This window comes from Annulohypoxylon maeteangense (assembly GCF_022496945.1).
Source record: "Annulohypoxylon maeteangense strain CBS 123835 unplaced genomic scaffold GGS22scaffold_4, whole genome shotgun sequence".
Lineage (NCBI taxonomy): Eukaryota > Fungi > Ascomycota > Sordariomycetes > Xylariales > Hypoxylaceae > Annulohypoxylon > Annulohypoxylon maeteangense.
This window is the reverse complement of record NW_025953251.1, coordinates 597,001-618,243: the sequence shown is the minus strand read 5'-3', so window position 1 is coordinate 618,243 and position 21,243 is coordinate 597,001. Positions and strand designations below refer to the sequence as shown.

The following is a 21,243-nucleotide window of genomic DNA, read 5'->3' as shown; positions in this document are numbered from 1 at the left end:
ATAGTCGTAACTGCCGTAGCGTCGTAAGTTCTGTTGGTGAAAAGTCGTAAATGTGCAATCAAAAACATCGATCCTACTTACGAAGTTGATCAGCTGACTCAATCAATGTTGTCAGGACCACACGTGCTTCTCGCAGTATAAGATTTCCATCGAATGTCAGACCAATTCAAAGTCATCCAGGCTGGTATCTTTCCTGGCAAGTAGCCTCTCTCTTCTCGCCGACCCGTTCGGTGTAGGACTGGCTGCGTGGCCACCGGAATTCCATGTAGTGACTTTGTTGATTGTCTTCTTGCGCATAATGGCCAATATATCTTTCTCCATCCTGTCGATGCCCTTCTCGATCTCCACGTCCTCCTGCTCGTACCGTTTCTCGCGTTTCCGGTCCAGGTAGTACCAGAATAACAAGATAATGACAGTTAGCGGTACCGTGACAGCAAAATAAACCCAAAGCTTCTTTGAAACCGTTGCGCCATCGCCTGAAGTGTCATTAGAGCCCGAGCTACTAGAGCCCCCGTCGCTTGGGCCTAAGGAAATTAGTGTCCGAGGTTTTCCAAAATTCTCATTTTAAGGATTAGCATAAATTGGAAGACTTACCAACATTGAAATCGAAGAATGTCATGCTGAAGACAGAAGCCATGAACGTTCCAGGGAGAAATACAGCGCCGAGAAGAGACAACGTTTTCATAGCGGTGCCATCACGCTTGGTCGCGTGGGCTACTCTTCTCTGTTGGGAAGCGATCTCGAGGTTGAGCTTAGACTCTTTCTGGGCCATAATGTTATACAGCTACACATCATTTGTCAGTAGTCTAGCCATAAGACAATGTCAAATGTAACTCACGGCTTGCCGCTGTATGTGCAACCTTTCTAGCGTCGTATGAATATAGTGCTCCATCCCTGTAAGCTTTACTCTGTAGAAATCTAATCGTCCCATCATGGAGTCGTGCAAAGCCATAAGGGTTTTCGAATTCCTGCCATGTTCAGGGACATACTTCATGAAATTATCCATTGCTCCCTTGACTTCTTTGATAATTTCTTGGTAAGCCTGTGGCCGTTTCCATAGCACTTGAGAGTGACACTCCACAAGGTCTCGATTGATCCCGTCCACGTCAAAATCTGAATATGTTTCCCTCTCGTCGATCTCGTTACGCATAGTGATAGCATTTTCAAGACGTCTCAACCAGTCACGGGCATCACGTTGTCTCTTATCACCCTTGGCTGAGAGGTCGTGAGAAAGAATGATGATGGGGAGGAGAAGTGGGTGTCTAACTTCAGCACGGCAAGCAAGTAGTTGTTTGAGAGAGTTCACAATATCTGAAGACTCTGTACCCTTGACAAACCCTGAGGTGATGCCTGTCTTATACGAATACGAGAGCACTATAACAACAGCAGTTAGTGTTCATTACTTTGTATTGCCGGCCCAATGTTGACATATGCTTCCTCATAATTAAATTTGAAGTATGGCACGAAAGGGCTTCAGGAGCAAGGAGGAGATTCGAAGGGAGATGAACATACTAATTTCCCATCCTCGAGTTTTACCCTTCTTCCTCACATCAGATTTTCGAAAGATGATTTCTAAGCAGTGTTAGATTTTGAATAGAAGTTGAGATTCATATTTTGCTCGGACAACTACTTAGAGATGGGTTCTTTAAGGGGGGCGACTTACGTAGATGGCGATCATCTTCATTCTGATCGTGAGAACACCAGAAAAACGGACCAACAAGACTACTGCCCTCAATCGCCCGGAATGGAAGATGCCATGCCTAGACCGCCTAGTATCAGTAATTGCGTTTTTCGTAAAAATTCTCATGGTAGACCAAGTGACGAAGAGTACCTCAACGCATTAAAGGAGACGGTGAAACACGTGTAACTCGGGGGAATAAATATGGAAATATACATACTCTCACCATCAATTCATATGACTCCTTCTTCAATGATATGTAAAGCGGTGCAAATGTATTGACGTGGACAGCATCTTTTTGGACGCTGCATTTATGTCAGTTTCATCCTTAATCTAATGAATAACGCCTAGCTCTCACTCACATTAAACGAATGCCATCCTGTAACTTCACTCCCTCTGGTAATGGATCGGGGGAGAAGGTGCCCTATAACATAACAATTTGTCAGTAGACGAACGATCTAACCAATACCAGATTGGCTGATATGGGTATAGGTACTATATATACCCCGCAATACCCCAACGGAAATCCAGAGAAAGTAGACCTACAGTTTGACGGACGAAGTTATCAAAGTCATCATCCGTGAGCAAAGCATGTTCTTCACATGTGTCATACTCAGGGTCCTAAGGTAGTATTAGAGTTAGTAATGGCGTATGATTGTAAGTGGAATCCAGCTGGTCTCCATAGGGTAGGTAAGCCGTAAAAAAGGAAGTCTCATATGTGTACCGAGTAGTTGAAAATCTCCAAATAGCTGGTTTTCTCTTCCACGGAATTGCATTGTTCGAGATGTTGGCCAAAAATATAACTGTCCATATTGATATCGGTCAAGAGGTCCCCACTATCATCAAATGAAATCAGGGGAAGGCGAACATATATCGGATAATTATTCGAACACGGCAGATTCAAAACATGGTCGGCTAAGATCTCATATGACTTGTGACTTGCAGGCGATCGAGGCGCAGTCGTGAACTGTTCTGTTATCCAACAAGTTGCGGCGGGTCTTTTGAGGCGATGCTTGACCGAAAAGTCTTTTAAACGTGCAAGTTCTTGATCATGTTGGTAGATAGAAAAGAGGCCCCCAAAGTATCAGAAAGTAATTCGATAAAATAAGTACCTCCTAATTAAGCTAAAAGCTAATGGGAAATAAGAGAGGGGCGGGTAGACTAAGTTGAGTTAGAACTTGTGGAGACAAATGGAGAACCGAAACGGGATTGGGTGGAGAATATAGCAGTTATGGGTCGCGGCTCCCTCCCGAAAATCCGCCTGGTTTTGTAATTTCTATGTGTTGTACGAAGTATCTTTTAGCATTTGATATATGTACTTCGGCATATCACCGTTCGCCTAGTATGATGTCCTTCATCGTCCAAACGACGATGCGTGGCTCTTTCTTAAAGGCTGAGTTGGGGTGAAGGTAGAAGAGGTAAATAATCACAAGTTATAACACATACCCGTTAAATATTTTGATATTATCGACATAGTACTAGGAAGGTAATATTCACTGCGTACCTACCCAGTAGGTATAATCACAATTAGATTTGGTCAATATGAGATATTGACTTAAGACAGGTCTTATAATCAGGGCGTATGGCAAGGCGCAGCAAAGGTAAAAGGTGGGGGTTATGGGGGGAATATTCACATGAAATCGTCAAAAGAGCCTCATGCGGGTCCTACGTCGACGTGTCTACCACACCATCCATCCAACATATTACGACCGTTGGATGTCGCAATACCAAATGGCAAACCGTTTGTGGTATGTGAGGACGTGGTTCTTAGCAAAAACAAGATACTTATAACAAACATATAATACTTCCCTTTTTAAAATAGAGACGGAATGCTCACAACATTCAATGCTACCCAAACGGCATTGCGATCTAACCATAGTGTATGCTTGTAGAATTTTCCAAAGCTAGGTAGACATCTATGTTGATGAGTGTGCCTTGCTCTTTCGGCGCCGGGACGATTTCCTGATTGCTCAACCCGACGCCAGAATTCGACCCAATTCGCCGATCCTTCCAACCATGTACCGGATCATAAAATTTAGCACGATCTGCGTACTTCTAGGGGTCCTTATCACCACGTCCTTTTAGGACGTCTGTAAAAAATGCAAAGCTACCAATGTCGTATCTTCGCCTATCCAAATCTAACCCAGCTGTGATGGCCCAGATCTATGGATACAGCAAGGCGTACCTCTCCTAGTCGCGCTTGCGGGACGATTTGTCGACTTACTAGAAATCGGGGAAAAGGTAGCCGTGCCTATATACGTTAGTGCCACGAAATAGTATAGAGTTTTATTAACATACTCGTCATTTCCAGACTGGCCATATTTCTCCGTCTCTTCGGGATATCGGTCAAATTGGCTTGCGTCGCCGGCACCGGCCTTGACGGGAGGTGTGTATGGGGCATCGATATCTTTCCTTGATAACCTATCCCATGTGACTTCCTGGAACCACGGATGGTTCTTCACATCTTGCGACCCGCCAAACAGATTTCCCAGTCGTTTGGTCAGATCAGGAGTAATAAGAAGCTCGAGTAAATTCTGGGCGTCAGGGTGAACATATGCCGGATACTTCACCTTTCCTCTTAAGATATTTTCGTAAATCTTCATGGGTGAGCCGCCGTCCCAAAATGGTGTATAGCCGCAGAGCATCTCGTAGATTAAGATGCCTAGAGACCACCTATATCGAAATGATTGTGAGAACCCCAATTATTAGCCTATGCTATCGAGTTAGAACTTACCAGTCAACTGATTTGTTGTAACCCTTGTTGGAAACGACTTCTGGGGCTAGATAGTCCGGAGTTCCACACAATGTCCATGTCTTATCCGGAACTCTTTTCGCGAAGCCAAAATCTGTTATTTTGAGGTGTCCGTGACGGTCCAGCAGTAGATTTTCTGGTTTCAAATCTCTGTAAATGATATTTCTCGAATGCAAATATTCAAGTGCCAGAGTGACTTCCGCGGCATAGAATTTGGCGACCGGGTTTGGAAATCGCTGATGTGAGTTAGCATCATACACGTCCAAACTTAAGGTAACTCAGCTGATAACGCACGCCTGATTTCCTCAGCAGAGAGAATAATTCACCACCCTCAACAAAATCCATAACCATATACAAGTTCCTCGGGTCTTGGAAGGTACCCCACAACGTGATGAGGAACGGGTGTTTAACCTCCCCAAGCATCCGCCGCTCATCGTTGGTATGTTCGACTTGTTTCATCTTGACGACTTGGGCTTTCTTCAGGACCTTGATGGCGTAGAATCGTTGGTTGTGCTTCGATTGTACTAGATGAACGCGTCCGAAACTTCCCGTGCCAAGAGTACGGAGCAGATCAAAGTCGCCAAGCGAATATTTGCCCTTTGTCACCCTGACCTCCGCAGCTGCAGGTTGAATGTGTTGCGATTGGTGCGATTGGTGTTGCGACGGAGGTGCCGCGTGATGACCTACAATGCGTGTTAGTTATGGGGATACTAACCACAGCATATGTGACCCATACCGTCATTCTGTGGTAGGTTGATTAGGTTGTTGATACTCGGTAAATTTTGCGGTGTTCCGGCCTGCGCGGGGCTCGCGGTAGGCGGGAGCCCATACGCAGCAGTTGGGTAGACTGCCTGCGGATTCATTTGCGACCCCCCACCAGCAGAAGCTAGCGCTTCCTGACTATTCTTGGTTGTAGGTTGTGATTGAGAAGGTCTTGCGCTCGTGGCGGCTGTGCTATGAGTAGGTATGGTAGTGAGCGAATTCGACTCGAAAGTCCTTGCGGACGTCGGGGTGACCGGTGTAATCGGACTTGTAGGTTGGCTGGAGGAAGAAGGGTCAGGCTTCTCCTCCTTCGTCCGCTTCTTCTTCAGGAATCCTAACGTCGGCATATGATATGATGTCTAGGAAATTGAGGGACTAGACCCTCGAAAAGATTGACGAGTAAAGATATTCGTGCCACCGCAAAAGCCGACTCGGATAAGAGCAGGCCAGTAAATAGTATTGAATGGCGATGCGAATTACGTGGTCTGCAACTTCACGATTCTCGGTAGGTAGTAAATATGTGGCAGCTAGACGGTGTCTAGATATGTATCTAGGTAGGTATAGCGATAATAGGTGGAAAGAGGAATGGTTTGGATTTTGGTGATATACGACGCTCCTTCGTTGTGATATCGGAAGGAAGGTGATGGGCGCGGAAGGTTTTGAAAAGGCTGGAAGCAGTTGACCTAGATTATGAAAATGTGGCTTGAAGTTATCTGTTTTAGCAATAAGATAATCGATCCTTCCAAAGAGCCCAAATTCACTCTTTCCTAAAAGTCGAATAATGCGTTGCGCTCATACAAAGAGAGTTATATGCAGTTCGATCCAATTGAACCAATCAATTGAGTCACTTCAGCATTTGCGCTCAGGGCAGGTTCTTTTTTCTCCGATAAATTTCAACAAGGGAAATATGGTCGCAAGTCGATCTGACGAGGTGCGCTAGGTGTTTTGAAATTCGACGATCGTAGTCACGGAGTAACGAGGCGGCAAACTGTCTTGGTCTTCGTCGGGATTCGATTTAGGAATGTTTTGTGGTACAGCAGCAGGGTCTTCGACAACAAGAGCTCTTGAAGATTCGCAGCAAGAGGATACTTGGCTTTGGCTTTCCAAATGGATGTGGATGACGGCGAGACGAGCGGGGAGAGCTAGGAAAGGTATTGTACTGTGTAGGTAAGTTAAGACGTACTAGACCTAACCAGACCTAACCCAGGTAGGCAACGAATAAAACCTTAGGTACCTCGATATAGACGCTAAGATGTGCAGAGACAGGTGAGTTCGAGTAATGTAGGGGTCTTGGAAGATCATGTACCTTTCGATACCTACCTTACCTAGGTAGGTAAGGGAGATTGTCTAAAGATTCAAAGGCTATGGGCAAATATGACAAGTGTTACGTATGTAGATAGTAAAATACTAGTAGATAAATAGATATGTGACTATACACGTAAGAAAAAAAGGAGGAAGTAGCACCAGCCCTCATAGCCCTACTATTATCTCTCTTAAAGATAAAAGAGGTTGGGGGTTTAGTGGCTCATGTTGGAAGCCCCGAAGCTTGTGGGATTCTTTAGAACGAGGCGCTGGTCGAAGGCGAGGAGAAGGAGCACGTTAGACCATCGAGAGGATCGAAAAGGTGGGGTCTTCTCTTCCCTTTTCTTCCAGTGTCTTGCTTTTCTGCGCCAATCAACCCAATAACAAGCGGGGTTGGGAGGGTTGTCGATGATGATGAAGGCTGTGAGGGAAGCGCTGGATAACCACTGGCCAGAACCGTTTTTGAAGCTTAAGGAAAAAGCCGCATCTCTCCTAGTGACATTTCCGATGCCCTAGTAAAATACCTAGGTTGGCTGGTTGGGTTTTGGGTTGAATCTGAAGAAAATCTCATGTGGACATTACGTAGATCCTTTATAATTGTGGGTTAGAAACGCTGATGAAATATTGGAGGGTTCCATCATCATTCAAGATCGGAACTAGATAAGATCCTGAGGAGCATTGCTGGATAGCTTAGTTTTTATAAACGAGAATGTAATCTTACACCTCGCTCATTGCTCCTTTTTTTAGAAACATATCCTTGAAGGTAGCTCAGTGAGTGCTCGAGATTTCAAATTACATGATAGGTGTATTGTAAGATAGTCGATAATTTGTATGGTGGTATGAGTGGACGGCTAGATATTAGAGAGGGGTACTCCTTCCGCTAGTAACGTGCAGCGCAACGCACGGCGTGATCGTTTAGGTTTAGGTTAGCGGGCAGGCAAGTAGCAGACAGGCAGGTTAGCAGGTTAGGCTAGAAGGTACGTATTGTTGACGTGGGGTAAACAACATTGAACCTTGGGAATCCCGGGTCTATACACATGTATAAAAGCAGCCTCTACACCTACCTAAGTATTATCGAGCTACAATTTGAAGATCATCATTATGACGACGTCATACCTTTAATGGCATTGTTTAAGGCACTGAACAAGTAAAGAATACATAAAAAACGTAGGTATATTATCCCCACTCTATCGTATTTTCAGACGTAGGTATGTCAACATTTGTCTTCACGTGAAATTATGAGCTATCTACCTAATTAGCTAGCATTGACCCTCCCAGTATGTATTCGACCCATCCTAGCAAACTGCACTACAAACGCTGTTCATGCCGTGTGAAATTCGTACCATGATATATGTACTTCCGTCGGATGGAATCCGCCGGTGCCCATCCTTGCAGGCCTCGTACAATGACACGCAGTGCAACCCTATACAATCACTTGACTCATCAGGCAACCCAACTGAGTTGTTGCCGGAACCTTAGAGATAAGTAGTAACGGTCGCGGTGCGATCATTGTGATCATCGAATTACTAGGTGGCTTCCAATTGCAGAATTAAGTCGGTAAGCTGTCTATAATCGAGATTAATTACTTGCCTGCTCACTAGATAGGTATTGATTAACTGATATCCAAGATAACCTCTGCCGCCTAGGCCTTCAGGTACCTAATATGTTGGTATACATAGATGTAGGTCATAACCATGCTATACATATTCTGGTCTCGCTTTGACTAATAGTCGGATCTTCTGAATATATTGAGATTCGTAATTTCCTTTGCATTGATTTACTGCTCTTTAGTTTTTTACACTGCCATTCGACGCCTGCCAACCTCGTAAGACATGAAGAAACGGCGGGACTTCACAAGAAGACCACAGCTCCGAAATTTCATATGGTGTTGATATGTACGTCTGTACCGTCCTTGGCGTTACCCCCTAAGGCCTCCAACATCAGATACATATGATTTGCCCTTTAGAATCGGTGACTCCTCTTCTTATTTGCCCGGTATGCTGTGTAGCCTGCGTACGCGCCGCCGACAGCTAATCCAAAGATAATGAACTTGAAGAAAAACCAAGTCCAGCTGCCGCCAGTCTTGGGCTGCTGAGGCGACTTCGCGCTTCCCCTGCCAGGTGTAGGTTTACTAGCCGTACCGCCTGTCATATAAAGGTTCTTCGCGTCGATAGAAATGATATCGTGATTGTCGCTCAACTCGCCCGTCTCAGCGCTGAATCCGAGGTAAGTGACAGAGGGAATCGCCGGCGGCTCGCTCGTCTCGAAACACAGTTGCCAGTCATCTTCATTTTTATACTGCAGTTCCAACTTCAACGACTTATCCTGGAAGTAGGTGATCTTTAATTTAGTCGGAACATTTGCATTCCGAATGCCCCGAGCAGAACAGCCAGCAAACTCGGTATCCTTCCCGTCATTATCCTTGTTGTATGATGTCTTACCATCGCCAACCATTGCCATGACATACGGGAAAACTACACCGGGTCGATTGTTCTTGTAGGTATCAATGAAAATACCAAGACCTTCGAAATTGTCGGCATGTCCGAAGACCGGACCACTTTGTCCCCTTTCTTTCGTAAGCCACATTGCGAAGCCATCGCCATATAACTGATTTTTGCCATGAATCTTGAATTCCAGAGTGATTTCCCAATTCGTAGCAGTCAGGGGGACTCGAGAAAACAACCAGCCATTTTGCGACGGACGATCCGAGGTTAGCCGAATATATCTATATACAGTTATAAGTTGGAAAATTCGCTCTATGGTAATCAAGAATGGCGACATACGAGTCTGTTCGAACTATCGTATCGCCTCCAAAATCGTACCACCGACTTTGCATATCGGAGTCGAGATAAGGTTGCTTCAACGTATGGGTTCGGAGCTAAAAAGGGGGAATTGATCGTTCAGCAGAGGCCCCAGGAGGATACAATCCATATACACATAGTACTCACAGAAATAGTCCTAACATTTCCATCTTCGTCGCGACTCACGGCACCCCAAGCTGTAGCCGCCAGCCACAGGGCTGACAGCGCTGGAAACCACATGGCGAACCTCGACGTTTTTTAAAGGACGGGGAAGTGCGCGAAAAGGAGACGCGATGGAAATATGCGAATAGAAGCGAGTGGGAAACAAATTAGACTTTAAGGAAAAGTTAGTGTCGACCTGGTGAGGCGCAAAGAGCCCCTATTGCAATATGTTGGTCGTGTATGTAAGAAGATCGACGGTTTATACACGATGGATAGCTGGCCTCTCCTCAGCCATATGAAAAAATCCGGGGTCGATTTTAAGTGGCCAGCTTGTTCCATAGAGCTACCCCTGCCTAGCTTCTATTTCTCATGTACCCAAGTACTCAGGCAAGTCATCGATAATTCAGCCACATGCACCACCACAACTTTAATCTCTTGGAACTTGGAAGAGTCGATCCACCCATGCAAGTACCCACTTAGGTACAATTTTAGCACATAGGGATTTGTCCAATAAGCTTTGAAGATCACATGCTCTATTACCAATAAATTCATAATTTGGAATTCACAAGGGCTTAAGTGCACATGCCTTATCCCTGGAATTCCAAGCCGACGTCAGCGGCAGTCCAGAGTCCGGGATCTAATTCTAAGCTTTGACAAAATCGCCGCGCTCCTATCATTTACATAGTCCTTAAACTACTTCATTCATTTATTTCCATCACGAACCCGCTTCATGGGGGTATTCCTCAGGTATCCAGTATGATACAAATATCGAGCAGCCCGTCGCCGATACCCTCTGAGATATTTGCGCTCGTTGCGCTCATTGTTCTCTCCCTTACCGTTCTCCTGATTCTGCGACGTTACCTTCCACTGCGAACGACGCCAGCCTACCTGCTGGTACCCGTCTTCTTTGCGTTATGGCTACCTGCGACTATTGTACTACTTGTCCCGATTGATCTCGCATCTAATGCTAGTACCGACGATGAGACAACGAGAGGGATTTGGCTTCCTCCTAGGGCGCTACTTGTGTCGTGGAGGATTTCGTATTGGCTAACCTTCGTCCTAACCTGGTAATTATAGCCGCGCAACATTCGTAAATACCCTCAAACACGACTACTAACATCAGCTATCCTAGGTTCATACTCCCGATCCTTGCCGAATATTCCGACGCCGGTTATCGCGAGCCCAAGGACCGAATCCTCTATTCTTTACGTTCGAACGCCCAGTATTATGTGCTTGTATTCGGCTCCGGTGTGCTTGGGCTGATATATTTCTTCATATCTTACGGGCCTTCATTCATGTCCCTGAAGGGTTTGATTCTCGCACTTGCCTACTGCTGGGGGTTGGTTTTAGCTATTTACCTCATGGGTCACGGTCTTGTTGCTATTCCCCGAAATCTGTTTAGGAACTCGAGCGCTAGCCGCCGACTACGTCAACTCCAGAGCCATGCTCCTAAGTTATATGAAAAGATGGAAGATGCCGCTCTAAACCTAGAAGATTTAGAAGTTCAAGTATCGGAATTAAGCAAGCGCAAGACTGGAAGTGCCAGGGATTTCCAAGACTGGATTGAGGAACTATCGGATATTTGCAATATTCCGGAATCCCGACCAAGAAATGTTCTACCTAGGATAGACAACGACAGTCGCATAATCCCCACGGTTATCACCGAGAAGTATTTGGCAGACCTCACTCGCCAATTAACTCGTGCAAGACATACCAAGTCACGGTATATAGACGAATGGGACCGCTTACTACACGATGCTTCAAGGACGCAAGCAATCCTGGATTCCGCAGCCTCGAAGAAGCTTAACTTTGGCGCGAGCTCTCCAGGTTCCTCGTTCTGGGAGAAGACCACTGTCCTCACCCCCTATACACGGTACCTTCTTTACTGCCGCATCGTTCCCTATCTCTATGTGTTTCTTGGTGCCTTCCTTGCATTGGCTTCAGCATGCATCATATGGTCTGAGTTGGTAAAGGCAGCTCTACCCCAATTATCAGTCATCCGATTCACCGTGGTCCATCACTGGACTGGCGAGAGTGGTCGCGTTGGTTTCGCGGGCCAAGTCATCGCTGCACTTTGGATAATGTACATGTGCACAGCAGCTCTTCACTCCGTAACCGAAGTTAGAGTATGGCGTGGTCGCGCCTTGGTTCGGCGTAACACCGCTCACGAATCAGCATTTTGGTACGCGGGTCAAGTTGCAAGATTGACCGTCCCGCTATCTTACAATTTCGTCACATTCTTGTCTCCACAGATATACTCGGAGACGACCTTTTATGATATTCTTGGAAAATATGTCGACCTTACTCCGCTTGGGAAATGGTTCGACTACTTGTTCCCTGTTTTTGTTCTCATCCCCGTGTGCGCAACGCTATTTGGATTATACGGCAGAGTGAAGCGATTCTTTGGATTTGGCGATATTGTGGACGATGATGAAGAGAACCAGCCCAGTTACGGTACTGGCTCGTGGCGAGAGGGGAGAGATTTGATTGAACGCGAGTTGAATGGGACTTCGATTTCTCGAAGATTAGATGAAGCCGCATCTAGGTCTACGAACGGTCATGGCCGTGCCGCTCCTATTTTGACGATGCCCCCGGCTAGAAACGAGGGGTCAAGAACACCTTTCGCTACGTCGCCTTCATACCGAGACGAGCCAGTGGCGAGAACAGGGCAGTCCTCTCGACCAGACGCTCCTGACTCGGGGTCCGAGGAAGACAACTTCTTCACTAGCATCAGTCACCGATTCAAGAACACATTCGATACATTGGATACCCCGAAATGGATCCAGGATATCGGAGAGGGTATCAAGAAGCCCAAATGGATAGGCGGCAACGAAGATGGCGAAAGTAGTAACAGAGCAGGTCGGAGTGATTCAGACATAAGGCGGTGGTTTGGCGGTGATGGTAGGATAAGATTATGAGGGTATGCACTCTATCAGTACTTAATTAGTAAAACCAACTTCGATTCGGATGATTGTTATCTAGACCTTTTTACGTGAATACCACAGGTGGTCAACAACGCTCAAACTTAGAAGGACGACATGTCATAATGTGTTTACTCCATCCTTCCTTTCAATATCTTCATATGCTAATGTTTCTCTACAGAAAGGTTGTCAATCTATGGATGACTTATATTCAAGCCTTTCCAGTGAATGATCATAGCACCACCAAACAGAAGATACCAACAGCAAGAGTTGCCTATGATCTTATACACATTTTATACAGGTATCTCTAGCAAAGTGTTAACTGGCCAAAACGATGGCAAACTGAAGTCCATCCTACGAATGAACGGGGGTCCTCATCACAACTAAAGCTAAACTACAAACCCCAGGCAAGAAACCAGGCATTGCAAATCCATATAGCCCGCAACAACAGGCATAGGTCTAAACAACCTCAGTCAGTTCCATATGACAACCCAAACAACAAGCACATAGTTTGAACCTAAGTCAAACGACACCAGAAAACAAAACCTATCCAGTTTCCCTATCCCGTACAGAGTGATATATACCTAGGTACCTACTTGTGACACCGGACGGATACCTACCTACTCACCCCAACCCCAACCAACCGAACCATCAACCAATCCCCTATCCACCCAACCCCAAAACCCAAAGTCACAATGACCGACAAACTCAAGTCCTGCCTAACATGCGGGAAGCAGTTCTCGCCACGCAGCCTACAAGAGCACCTACAAAGCAGCCACCTCGGGACACAGTGTTTCTTCCCGGGCTTCCCCGTGCGTCTCGACAGCGAGAACGATCTCAAGATGTCCGAAGCGTTAATCCACGCGAACACCAATGAAGGAGGCGGCGCGGCGCAGAACCAGGCGACGAACGCAACGGTGTTCGTGTGCGCGTGGCCGGCGTGCAAGTTGGGCCAGGGCCACACGTACGACCGCCTGACGTCGCTGAAACGCCACCTCCGCACCCGCCAGCGCGACGAGTACTGCCGCAACCTGAACGATGCGCTTGCGCTCGCGCGCGTGCGGAGCCCGGCCCCGCCGGTGCCGGGGGTGCCGGCGTGGAGTAATCTGCACCTGCACCTCGCGCTTCTCAATGCGAAGTTTCAATGTCTGGAGATCCTCGTCACACCCTCGCCAGGGGAGGTAGTGAATCCGAATATATTGCACCGGATGCTGCAGGACATCCGACAGACGGATGTTGCGATGTGGGAGGCGCTGCGGTGCGTGCAGGTGGCGCCGGAGTGTTGGGGCCAGCTGGAGCTGGCGCGCGAGGAGTGGGAGAAGAAGTTTGCGGCGTGGTTCTGTGTCGATGATGTGGGTTCTGCGCGCTTTTATGAGTTGAGTGGTTTGCTGGCTCAGCTTACGCAAAGTATTGAGCATATTCAGACTTGCTGAGGCGTCTGTTGTTGTTTTGGGGTTTGCTGCTTTTGAGTTGAGAATGCTTTCTTACGTATTTCCTTCTTGAGGCTACTTTGGATTTGCTGGTTGTATCATCTCTTGGTGGTTGCGCTCGTTTTGCCACTTTCTTTTATCTAGGTACTATCATCACATTACTAGGTACATTCGTGTAGACCAAGACAAAACATGGATACGGAGGATGAATACTGTGGGTGTGATTTATGGCGTTGAGGGCCACGACTATGGCTTTGGCGTATGGCTGATCTAAGTAGCCAAATCAATTGCGAATATTTTACCGTATCGACACTGATAGCCGTAGCATGAAGCTTGTTACGTGAAGTGCAATAGTAATGCGCCCTAAAGAACCTGACCACCCCCCACACAGCTTAATCATTATGCGCGACGAGAATAATCTCAGTAAAACTTTTGAAAAACCATAGGTAGATTACTTTTAATTAAGCAATTAGAAACGTGTCACCGAAGACTTAATTACATCCATATTACACGTAATAACGACAACAGCTTAGTAGTCGTCGTTGTTGTTGCGGCCGAATCCACTAGCACCGTCGCGCTTCTCACGACCCCTTTCTTCAATGCGGTCGCTTCCAAGAGCTGAGCCGACCTCTGTGATCGAATTAGTAATTTTTTCAAGAATCTCAATGGAAATGTGTGCAATGAAGATTTGGAGAAGACCAAGATGAAGAATAGGGGTAAGACTCACTCTCTAGCACCTTGCCGGCAAGGCTATCTCCCTTGTTGCTGGAACCGTAGGAGTCGTTGTTGCTAGACCCATACGAATCATTCTTCGATCCATAAGAGTTAGAAGAGCCGTAAGAGTTGCTGTTGTCGTTCGAGCCATAGCTGTTAGAATTGCTAGATCCGTAGGAATCGTTGTTGCTAGAACCATAGCCGCCGGAGCCCTTGTTCTGGTTCGATGACCCGTAAGAGTCGTTGTCGTTGTTGTTTTTACGGTTGTTGGAGGAGCCATAGCTACTGTCGTCATTGCGGGACGAGCCGTAGGAGTTGTCATTGTCTCGGCGGTTGTTGCTAGACCCGTAGCTATCGCTGTTGTCGTTGGATCCATACGAGTTGCTGTTGTTGTTTCGGCCAGAGTTGCTTGAACCATAGCTATCATTGTTGCTTGAGCCATAGCTGTCGGTCTTACTCGAGCCATACGAATCATTCTTGCTTGAGCCATATGAGTCGTTTTTTCTTGAACCGTACGAGTCGTTGTTGCTGGAGCCATATGAATCATTGTTGTTCTTAGACCCGTAAGAGTCAGTGTTGCTCTTGGAACCGTAGCTGTTGTCATTGTCGCGGCTGGAACCGTATGAGTTATCGTTGTCTCGACGAGACGAGCCATATGAGTTATCATTGTCGTTGTTTCGGGAGGACCCGTATGAGTTGCCCGAGCCGTAGCTGTTGTCGCCACCACCGTAGCTTGACTAACCCGATTTCATGTCAGACACCACCTGTAGCAATGGATTGAGTATACATACGTTGTTGCTGTCGTTGTAAGACATTGTGATTGTATGTGAGTTTGATTAGATGTAGATTTAAGTGATCTGAGTAGGTTGTATGGGTAGGACTCTGGGGATAGACACAAGATAGAAATATCTACGGTAGACAAAGCCGAGAGAGGGGTAATTATATAGAACAAACACAGGCTAAGACATTGGAGGCCCTCGAAGAGCAAGCTCCCTTTACTCGGTTGAGGGGAGCTTTAGGAGGGAGCTCATCTTGGAGCTACGAGGTACGACGTCACCGAATACCTCTCAATAGATCAAAGAGCTATGGCTAGGTTCGGCGAAGGCGAAGGCGCCACGGTGGATCATTAGGCTATCCGGGTGTGCTCGGCGGGTTCAAAGCCAAGTACTATTTTCCCCAGCTGGGAGTTCCTGGTCTAAAGCCACCGATTTCAGCTCCTTGCATCCTTACTTCTGGAAAGCTGCATAATAAGGAGCAGGTTTGAAAAGAAGTCGACCAGTAGTATCAACGAACATACACACACGAGAAGTAGCTCAGCTAACTAAATAGATTCGTCATCTCTAGAGACATGGCGGCACATCATTAGGTAGTGGCGTATTCCGTGCAGCAATTCGTGACAAGATGTCCCGTTTCTTGTATATGCTAGATCGTGTGAGATTTTCTCAATATTTCCCTTTTGGGCAAGTTAGTTCATGGAACTACACACGTATTTGGCGTCCTCTCACCAAGCTCATTAGCTGAAATTACCGGAACTGGTCGATACTTGACCGCTGTCGGCAGGTCGGAGAAGCAAACATGGATAGACCCGTTGCGTCAATTTGGAACATGCTGTGCATAGGTAGTTGATGTAGTTGATGTAGCGGATACATGGTAGAATTCACTCTGGATCCTGATCTTCGTACAAAGCACGGCGCCAGCCCAAACGTCATAGATGATGTAGGGGTTCGTGATGTCGCTCAACTCCGGCTGGTGGGGGGCAGCTCAATAGATTCCTGACTATAAACAAGCTAAGCCGTGCTTGTGCCAAGAAAATCCAGGGGTATCGTCCCTGTTCAGATCGCGCAGGTTACCTGAAATTCGATGAGATCGGACCCATCAACTTCTATAGTCGGAATTCCTAATCGTATTCTGCTATGTGTCTGCGTGTATGAACTATGTATAGCTCATAAGGATTGAATTCATCGTATTATTACCCCGCTTACGTCAAAAGCAAAGGTAAGTCAGGATTAAGATTCAACCTTAGTATTCGGGAGACCGGGAAGAGGGGTGGAGCAAATTTTGCGTACGCAGACAGCCACCTGTAGAAGGCGCTGTCTTAGATGTCTTTAAACTGTCCACTTAAAATCCACTATAGCGTACACATGTTGCGCTAAGTAATCCTCTAATAAAGCCCTTCTCTCTTGCCGACATATGGTTGCCTAGAAGAGTTGGAGTACCGGATTATTACTTGGAGGTACCTATATGTACCTAGCAGTTGCTCATTTTCGAACCAAAACAGATAAACCATAGGTATCGTGTATTTCTGGTAAAGATATAAATCTTTTTCTCGAATGTCTATACGCATCTAATTAGAGAAGCTCCATCGTGTAACATAGAGCGCCCCGAATGTGTTCCTTACGACTCCGTGCCAGATGCTCCGTTCCGCGCTACACATAAATGCTTCCCAAGTATAACAAGTCTTTAATACCGGACCTTGCCGAGCGTTTCTCCTATATGCCCTAGAGCCTTGTTTGGACGACTCTCAAGGTGTGCATTTATAATGACTTGGTCTATAGGGGTATCAATCAATGCACATGCACCATTCGTACTTTGAGAGACCTCTCTCATGCAACAACACCCAGCACTAGCTCTCATACCGCTTATAGAGCAGGTAACAGCACACTATACCGTAGAGCTAGAAAAGATGACGATCGGAAGTCCGGTGCCACTGAGCTTCATTACATGCCGTCATGCGTCACGACAATGTTGCTTCAGCTCCACTAGCTCTGACGACACCATCGCCGTTTGTAGCAGGTACTGCGATAGATTTATTTCGAACTTTCTGGGTTAACGCTACTATCTCATTAAGCATAAGTTCCCGAGTACTACGAGTAAGCTCGTCGACATCCTCAGGTTTCAGCCCAACGGTAGAAATAGGGTCAAGAACTAGGAGATGTCAGTGTCGGTTGCGACTAAAAATTTAGTGGATGCAAATACCTTTCACCGGAATCTTCCCCGACTTAAATACAAGTCCCTTAATGTAGAGCACATGGGAGTAGTTTGCTGATACGACCGGGACGATTGGCACGCCAGCTTGGACGGCAAGATGAAAAGCACCCTTCTTGAAGGGTAAAAGGTCGGGTTCCTTCGAATAACTACGGGTGCCTTCGGGGAACATGTAGACGCTCTGTTTTCGCTCCTGTATCTCTTTGGCGGCACCAGCCATCGCGCCCCTCGCATCTTTCGAATTCTTTCTATCAATGAAGATTGTGCCACTCAAGGACATGAACCATCCCAGGAATGGTACATTCTTCAGCGCCTTCTTCGCAGTTACGCTGCAGTACTTGGGGAACATACACCCAAGCATGAGAACATCCAACTCAGTTTGATGGTTCCCGATAAATACGGCCGGTCGTACTGTCTCGAGGTATCGGTTGGGATCGATAATCTCGAAAGTAACACCGGTGGTGGCGGCCATGATATATTTGAATGCACGCGCCGTAGTCCACTGCGCGATCTGCTCGCGACCAAGTATTCTCAATATTATAGATGCTATGGCTCCATAGATGGCGCATATTATTAACGAGATATAGCCGGCGAGGGTTCGGGCTGCGAAGGCCGCTACGGGCACGACGGAGGAGAGCATGTATAAGGCGAGAACGAGGGTGGTATAACCCCCGATGAAGTAGGTTAGGATAGAGAAGAAGGACATGCTGTCCAAGACATCAGCGAGTAGTCGCAGATATAGGTCGGAGATTTTCGAAGTAGGTCAAGGGTCAAGGGTCAAGTTCTTATGAGGTCGGATGAACTATAGGGAGGACGTGCTGGAGGACGTGCTGGAGGATATGCTGAAGGAGGTGCCGAACGTGGTAGGTATCGGCTAATAAATTTGGTTGATATACACTTGTGACGGGAGCTAAGTCAGGTTGCGCTTGCGGATACGGTCACTTTCACAGTCACAGGACCATTCTTGTGCCATCCTCATATTGGAGCATATTGAAATATTGGAGCATTGGAAGTAGAGTAGACTTTGGCAGAATATTTCTAGGTGGCAGGTTTATTTCTCACCGACAACTAAAAAAAAAAGCCGTGATTTGTTGAGGGGGAATCGTACCTAGGTACATGCGCTAGTGAACTTTAACACGTCCACGGGTCCTAAAAATCCACTTGGCGCATGTGATTCAACCCCACAAACTCTTATCAGATAGACGATGCACTAAAAGAGTGCTTATATGCGAGGTACCTGAGCTTAATTCTCGCTCACCACAACAAAAGCTTGAATACTTCAAGGTTATTAACTGCCAATTCAATGCTTCTCATTATCATCATCTGTAGCAATCTGCAAATACAAAACAATAACGCTAATGGGCAATGTGCATGACGCTATGCGACACATCTCTCAAGCCTGACGGCTATGATTACTAGATTAAGTCGCCATCGCCATTGACATTGCCATTGACATTGCCATTGATATTGATATTGCCATTGCCATTGACATTGTCATTGGCATTGCCATCATCATCCTTCTTGGCAATAAATCCCCAACTCTTAAGTAGAGGCACGGCTGACTCGATTTGCCAATCCTGTAAGCAAACCTGAAACTCCTAGTTGGCCTCGTTTCCGCTCTGTCTAGGCACTACGCTTATTACTCCGCGACTGTCATTTATCCACGGTCTGCGTATGAATCTCGGTCTCCCGTCATTCCCACCGCACCCGGCACCAGGAATACCGAAAGGGAGATCCGCGCCATACCCAACATCGCACATTTTAGTGCTAGACTTGCTGCAAGTGATCGCGTCTTCCGCGAACTTTTGGATTTCCACAGGTTTCGTGAGGTTGGCCAGTGTGGTTATACGACGTCGAATGTACACATTGTCCAGTTTTTCCTTCGCCGCAAAGACAACCCGGGTAGCTTGTGCGAACCAGCGGATAGACTGCTCATGAAAGTAATCGTCTTCCCCTTCTGTCTCCATAATTTCATCGCCATTTCTAATATAACCAACACTGTTCGCCGACATATTGCCAAAATATGTATCGCCAAGGGATGGTTGTAACTGAGTGCGGGTATTTATATCGATATATAGTCTGACGTCTCTGTTTGGTGCATGTGCGCTGATTTGCCCTGCTCGAATAATCTCGACCCAGATCATGCCTACAAGACAATCAATTATTTTCACGGCGTCAGGAATAAGATTCCCGCGAAGGCAATGGATAATCTTAACACTCCATTGGAGAGCCCGCGCGGCACTCATTATGAAAATGTAGTTTGTGGGTTTGTCTTCGTATTCTGGTACCCCATTTACAATGATATCGCTAATGGACCATTCTGGAAAGTCGAACATTGTCGCGGCGGCGCCAGGGACAACATATTGAGAGAATTGAGCGGCACTAGGGCCGCCGTACACTAAGACGCCAGGAATGTATTAGTTAATCGTAGCATGAGTATTCTGATGATCGACCGAACACATACCTACCTCCCGAGTAAACACCTCAGGACTATGAATGCCCCAAGCAAGTTTTTCGAGGAAAAGGCCGACTGACCACTCATCCATGACAGAATGATGGAAGGAAAAGCAAAGAAATAGACCACCGCTTCCAAGGAAATTTGCCTGTAGCGTGAAAGCTGGTTGCCATATGGAAGGATCCGGAATCAGGGGCCCTCCGCAGAATTCTTCCTTTTTTAAATAACATACAGGCATATGTGCCCTGCACATGTTTTCGTAGTTACCAGCAAGGTCATCGAAACATTTGTGTGTGACTATCTCATTGATCCTTTGCCGGTCAATCGTATCGCTGTAACACAGTTGGAGTTTCTCGTTGGGTTCATCGGACAAAGCTTTCAGCTGTCCTGCAAGGAAGGGATAGAACCCAAGAGCATTTTCGGCACCCCGTTGAATGGCAGCGATCGCCTGGCGTATAGAGAGCTCTGAGCAGTCCGGAAAGTCGAAGATGTACAACCAACGAATATACTCTCGAGGTGCTGTATATTTTTAGCGATGAATTTGTATTGTAGGAAGTGAGGTTCAACAATACCAGATTGATCAACACATGTCAGAGGATATGTGTGAATTACACCTGAAGGGGGACTCAATTGTAGGCCAGGATTGGCTAGGGTATTTCCATTCATCATTTTCGATTATTGAATTGACTTAGAAGAAGGTGATCGGGAACAGTGAGAGTGACAGAGTATTAAGAAGATAACTGATCTTGATGATGCCGTATCCAATATTTCCAACAATACGACCAAACAATGTGCTTTTTTTAAAAAATCATCATAAATGGTATCCACGGATACTCAGTAAAGATGAGTCTCGGGCAGAGATACCATAAATCTAACTAAGCGGCAGCTATTTCCCTCACATCAACACCAATACGTCAATCAATGGGTAAGGGGGTTCACATATGGGAAATAACAACCCTCTGATAAAAGGATAAGTCGGAACTCATATTGGCAGGTGCTTCTAGTAATGATCATAAATAATTAGCACGAATTTGATAACATTGATCTCACTGGAACAAGAGGCAGCTTCATGCTTACCTAGGTAGGTATATGTATTACACCTTTGCCCGAGTTCCGAGGGTTATTGTGTCTCAACGAAACGTAGGTACCTACCTATACTGAGCTCCTAAAGCCAGCGCCCTAACCCTCAACCAACCAGTGACCACATCTAGTTACTAGGTAGATACTTACGTTGCAGCTGTAAGTTTGAGGCGGCGAAAAAACGTATTATACCTAACTTAC

General features: G+C 46.3%; 8 protein-coding genes across 8 annotated transcripts; 2 read left to right on the top strand and 6 right to left on the bottom strand.

Moving 5' to 3' along the window:
* Window positions 1-156: 156 nt before the first annotated feature.
* GGS22DRAFT_178431 (uncharacterized protein) lies at window positions 157-2,489 on the bottom strand (the record flags this gene model as incomplete). The annotated part of the gene is made up of 9 exons (XM_047963580.1): window positions 157-524; window positions 595-784; window positions 839-1,374; window positions 1,513-1,572; window positions 1,664-1,760; window positions 1,899-1,983; window positions 2,041-2,102; window positions 2,225-2,299; window positions 2,403-2,489. 9 exons carry the CDS (start codon window positions 2,487-2,489, stop codon window positions 157-159), a joined length of 1,560 nt encoding a protein of 519 aa, XP_047821072.1.
* Window positions 2,490-3,728: 1,239 nt separating this feature from the next.
* Window positions 3,729-6,099, bottom strand: GGS22DRAFT_106474 (Pkinase-domain-containing protein). The gene is made up of 5 exons (XM_047957820.1): window positions 5,167-6,099; window positions 4,725-5,113; window positions 4,413-4,666; window positions 3,977-4,351; window positions 3,729-3,929 (listed from the first exon to the last, which is right to left on the bottom strand). The coding sequence occupies exons 1-5, from the start codon at window positions 5,537-5,539 to the stop codon at window positions 3,902-3,904; spliced, it is 1,419 nt and encodes a 472-aa protein (XP_047821071.1). The 5' UTR covers window positions 5,540-6,099; the 3' UTR covers window positions 3,729-3,901.
* A 1,948-nt stretch (window positions 6,100-8,047) lies between these two features.
* Window positions 8,048-9,725, bottom strand: GGS22DRAFT_106464 (concanavalin A-like lectin/glucanase domain-containing protein). Its single transcript, XM_047957819.1, has 3 exons — window positions 9,443-9,725; window positions 9,278-9,372; window positions 8,048-9,219 (listed from the first exon to the last, which is right to left on the bottom strand). Exons 1-3 carry the CDS (start codon window positions 9,533-9,535, stop codon window positions 8,457-8,459), a joined length of 951 nt encoding a protein of 316 aa, XP_047821070.1. The 5' UTR covers window positions 9,536-9,725; the 3' UTR covers window positions 8,048-8,456.
* A 396-nt stretch (window positions 9,726-10,121) lies between these two features.
* On the top strand, window positions 10,122-12,519 carry GGS22DRAFT_156501 (LMBR1-like membrane protein-domain-containing protein). The gene is made up of 2 exons (XM_047960383.1): window positions 10,122-10,524; window positions 10,590-12,519. The coding sequence occupies exons 1-2, from the start codon at window positions 10,214-10,216 to the stop codon at window positions 12,373-12,375; spliced, it is 2,097 nt and encodes a 698-aa protein (XP_047821069.1). The 5' UTR covers window positions 10,122-10,213; the 3' UTR covers window positions 12,376-12,519.
* A 224-nt stretch (window positions 12,520-12,743) lies between these two features.
* On the top strand, window positions 12,744-14,044 carry GGS22DRAFT_156499 (uncharacterized protein). Its single transcript, XM_047960382.1, has one exon. The coding sequence runs from the start codon at window positions 13,074-13,076 to the stop codon at window positions 13,809-13,811; it is 738 nt and encodes a 245-aa protein (XP_047821068.1). The 5' UTR covers window positions 12,744-13,073; the 3' UTR covers window positions 13,812-14,044.
* A 194-nt stretch (window positions 14,045-14,238) lies between these two features.
* On the bottom strand, window positions 14,239-15,453 carry GGS22DRAFT_156498 (uncharacterized protein). The gene is made up of 3 exons (XM_047960381.1): window positions 15,314-15,453; window positions 14,536-15,259; window positions 14,239-14,438 (listed from the first exon to the last, which is right to left on the bottom strand). Exons 1-3 carry the CDS (start codon window positions 15,335-15,337, stop codon window positions 14,338-14,340), a joined length of 849 nt encoding a protein of 282 aa, XP_047821067.1. The 5' UTR covers window positions 15,338-15,453; the 3' UTR covers window positions 14,239-14,337.
* A 1,068-nt stretch (window positions 15,454-16,521) lies between these two features.
* Window positions 16,522-18,576, bottom strand: GGS22DRAFT_156495 (acyltransferase-domain-containing protein). The gene is made up of 2 exons (XM_047960380.1): window positions 17,499-18,576; window positions 16,522-17,447 (listed from the first exon to the last, which is right to left on the bottom strand). Exons 1-2 carry the CDS (start codon window positions 18,211-18,213, stop codon window positions 17,257-17,259), a joined length of 906 nt encoding a protein of 301 aa, XP_047821066.1. The 5' UTR covers window positions 18,214-18,576; the 3' UTR covers window positions 16,522-17,256.
* A 207-nt stretch (window positions 18,577-18,783) lies between these two features.
* GGS22DRAFT_106413 (uncharacterized protein) lies at window positions 18,784-20,576 on the bottom strand. The gene is made up of 2 exons (XM_047957818.1): window positions 19,972-20,576; window positions 18,784-19,905 (listed from the first exon to the last, which is right to left on the bottom strand). The coding sequence occupies exons 1-2, from the start codon at window positions 20,213-20,215 to the stop codon at window positions 19,106-19,108; spliced, it is 1,044 nt and encodes a 347-aa protein (XP_047821065.1). The 5' UTR covers window positions 20,216-20,576; the 3' UTR covers window positions 18,784-19,105.
* Window positions 20,577-21,243: the final 667 nt, after the last annotated feature.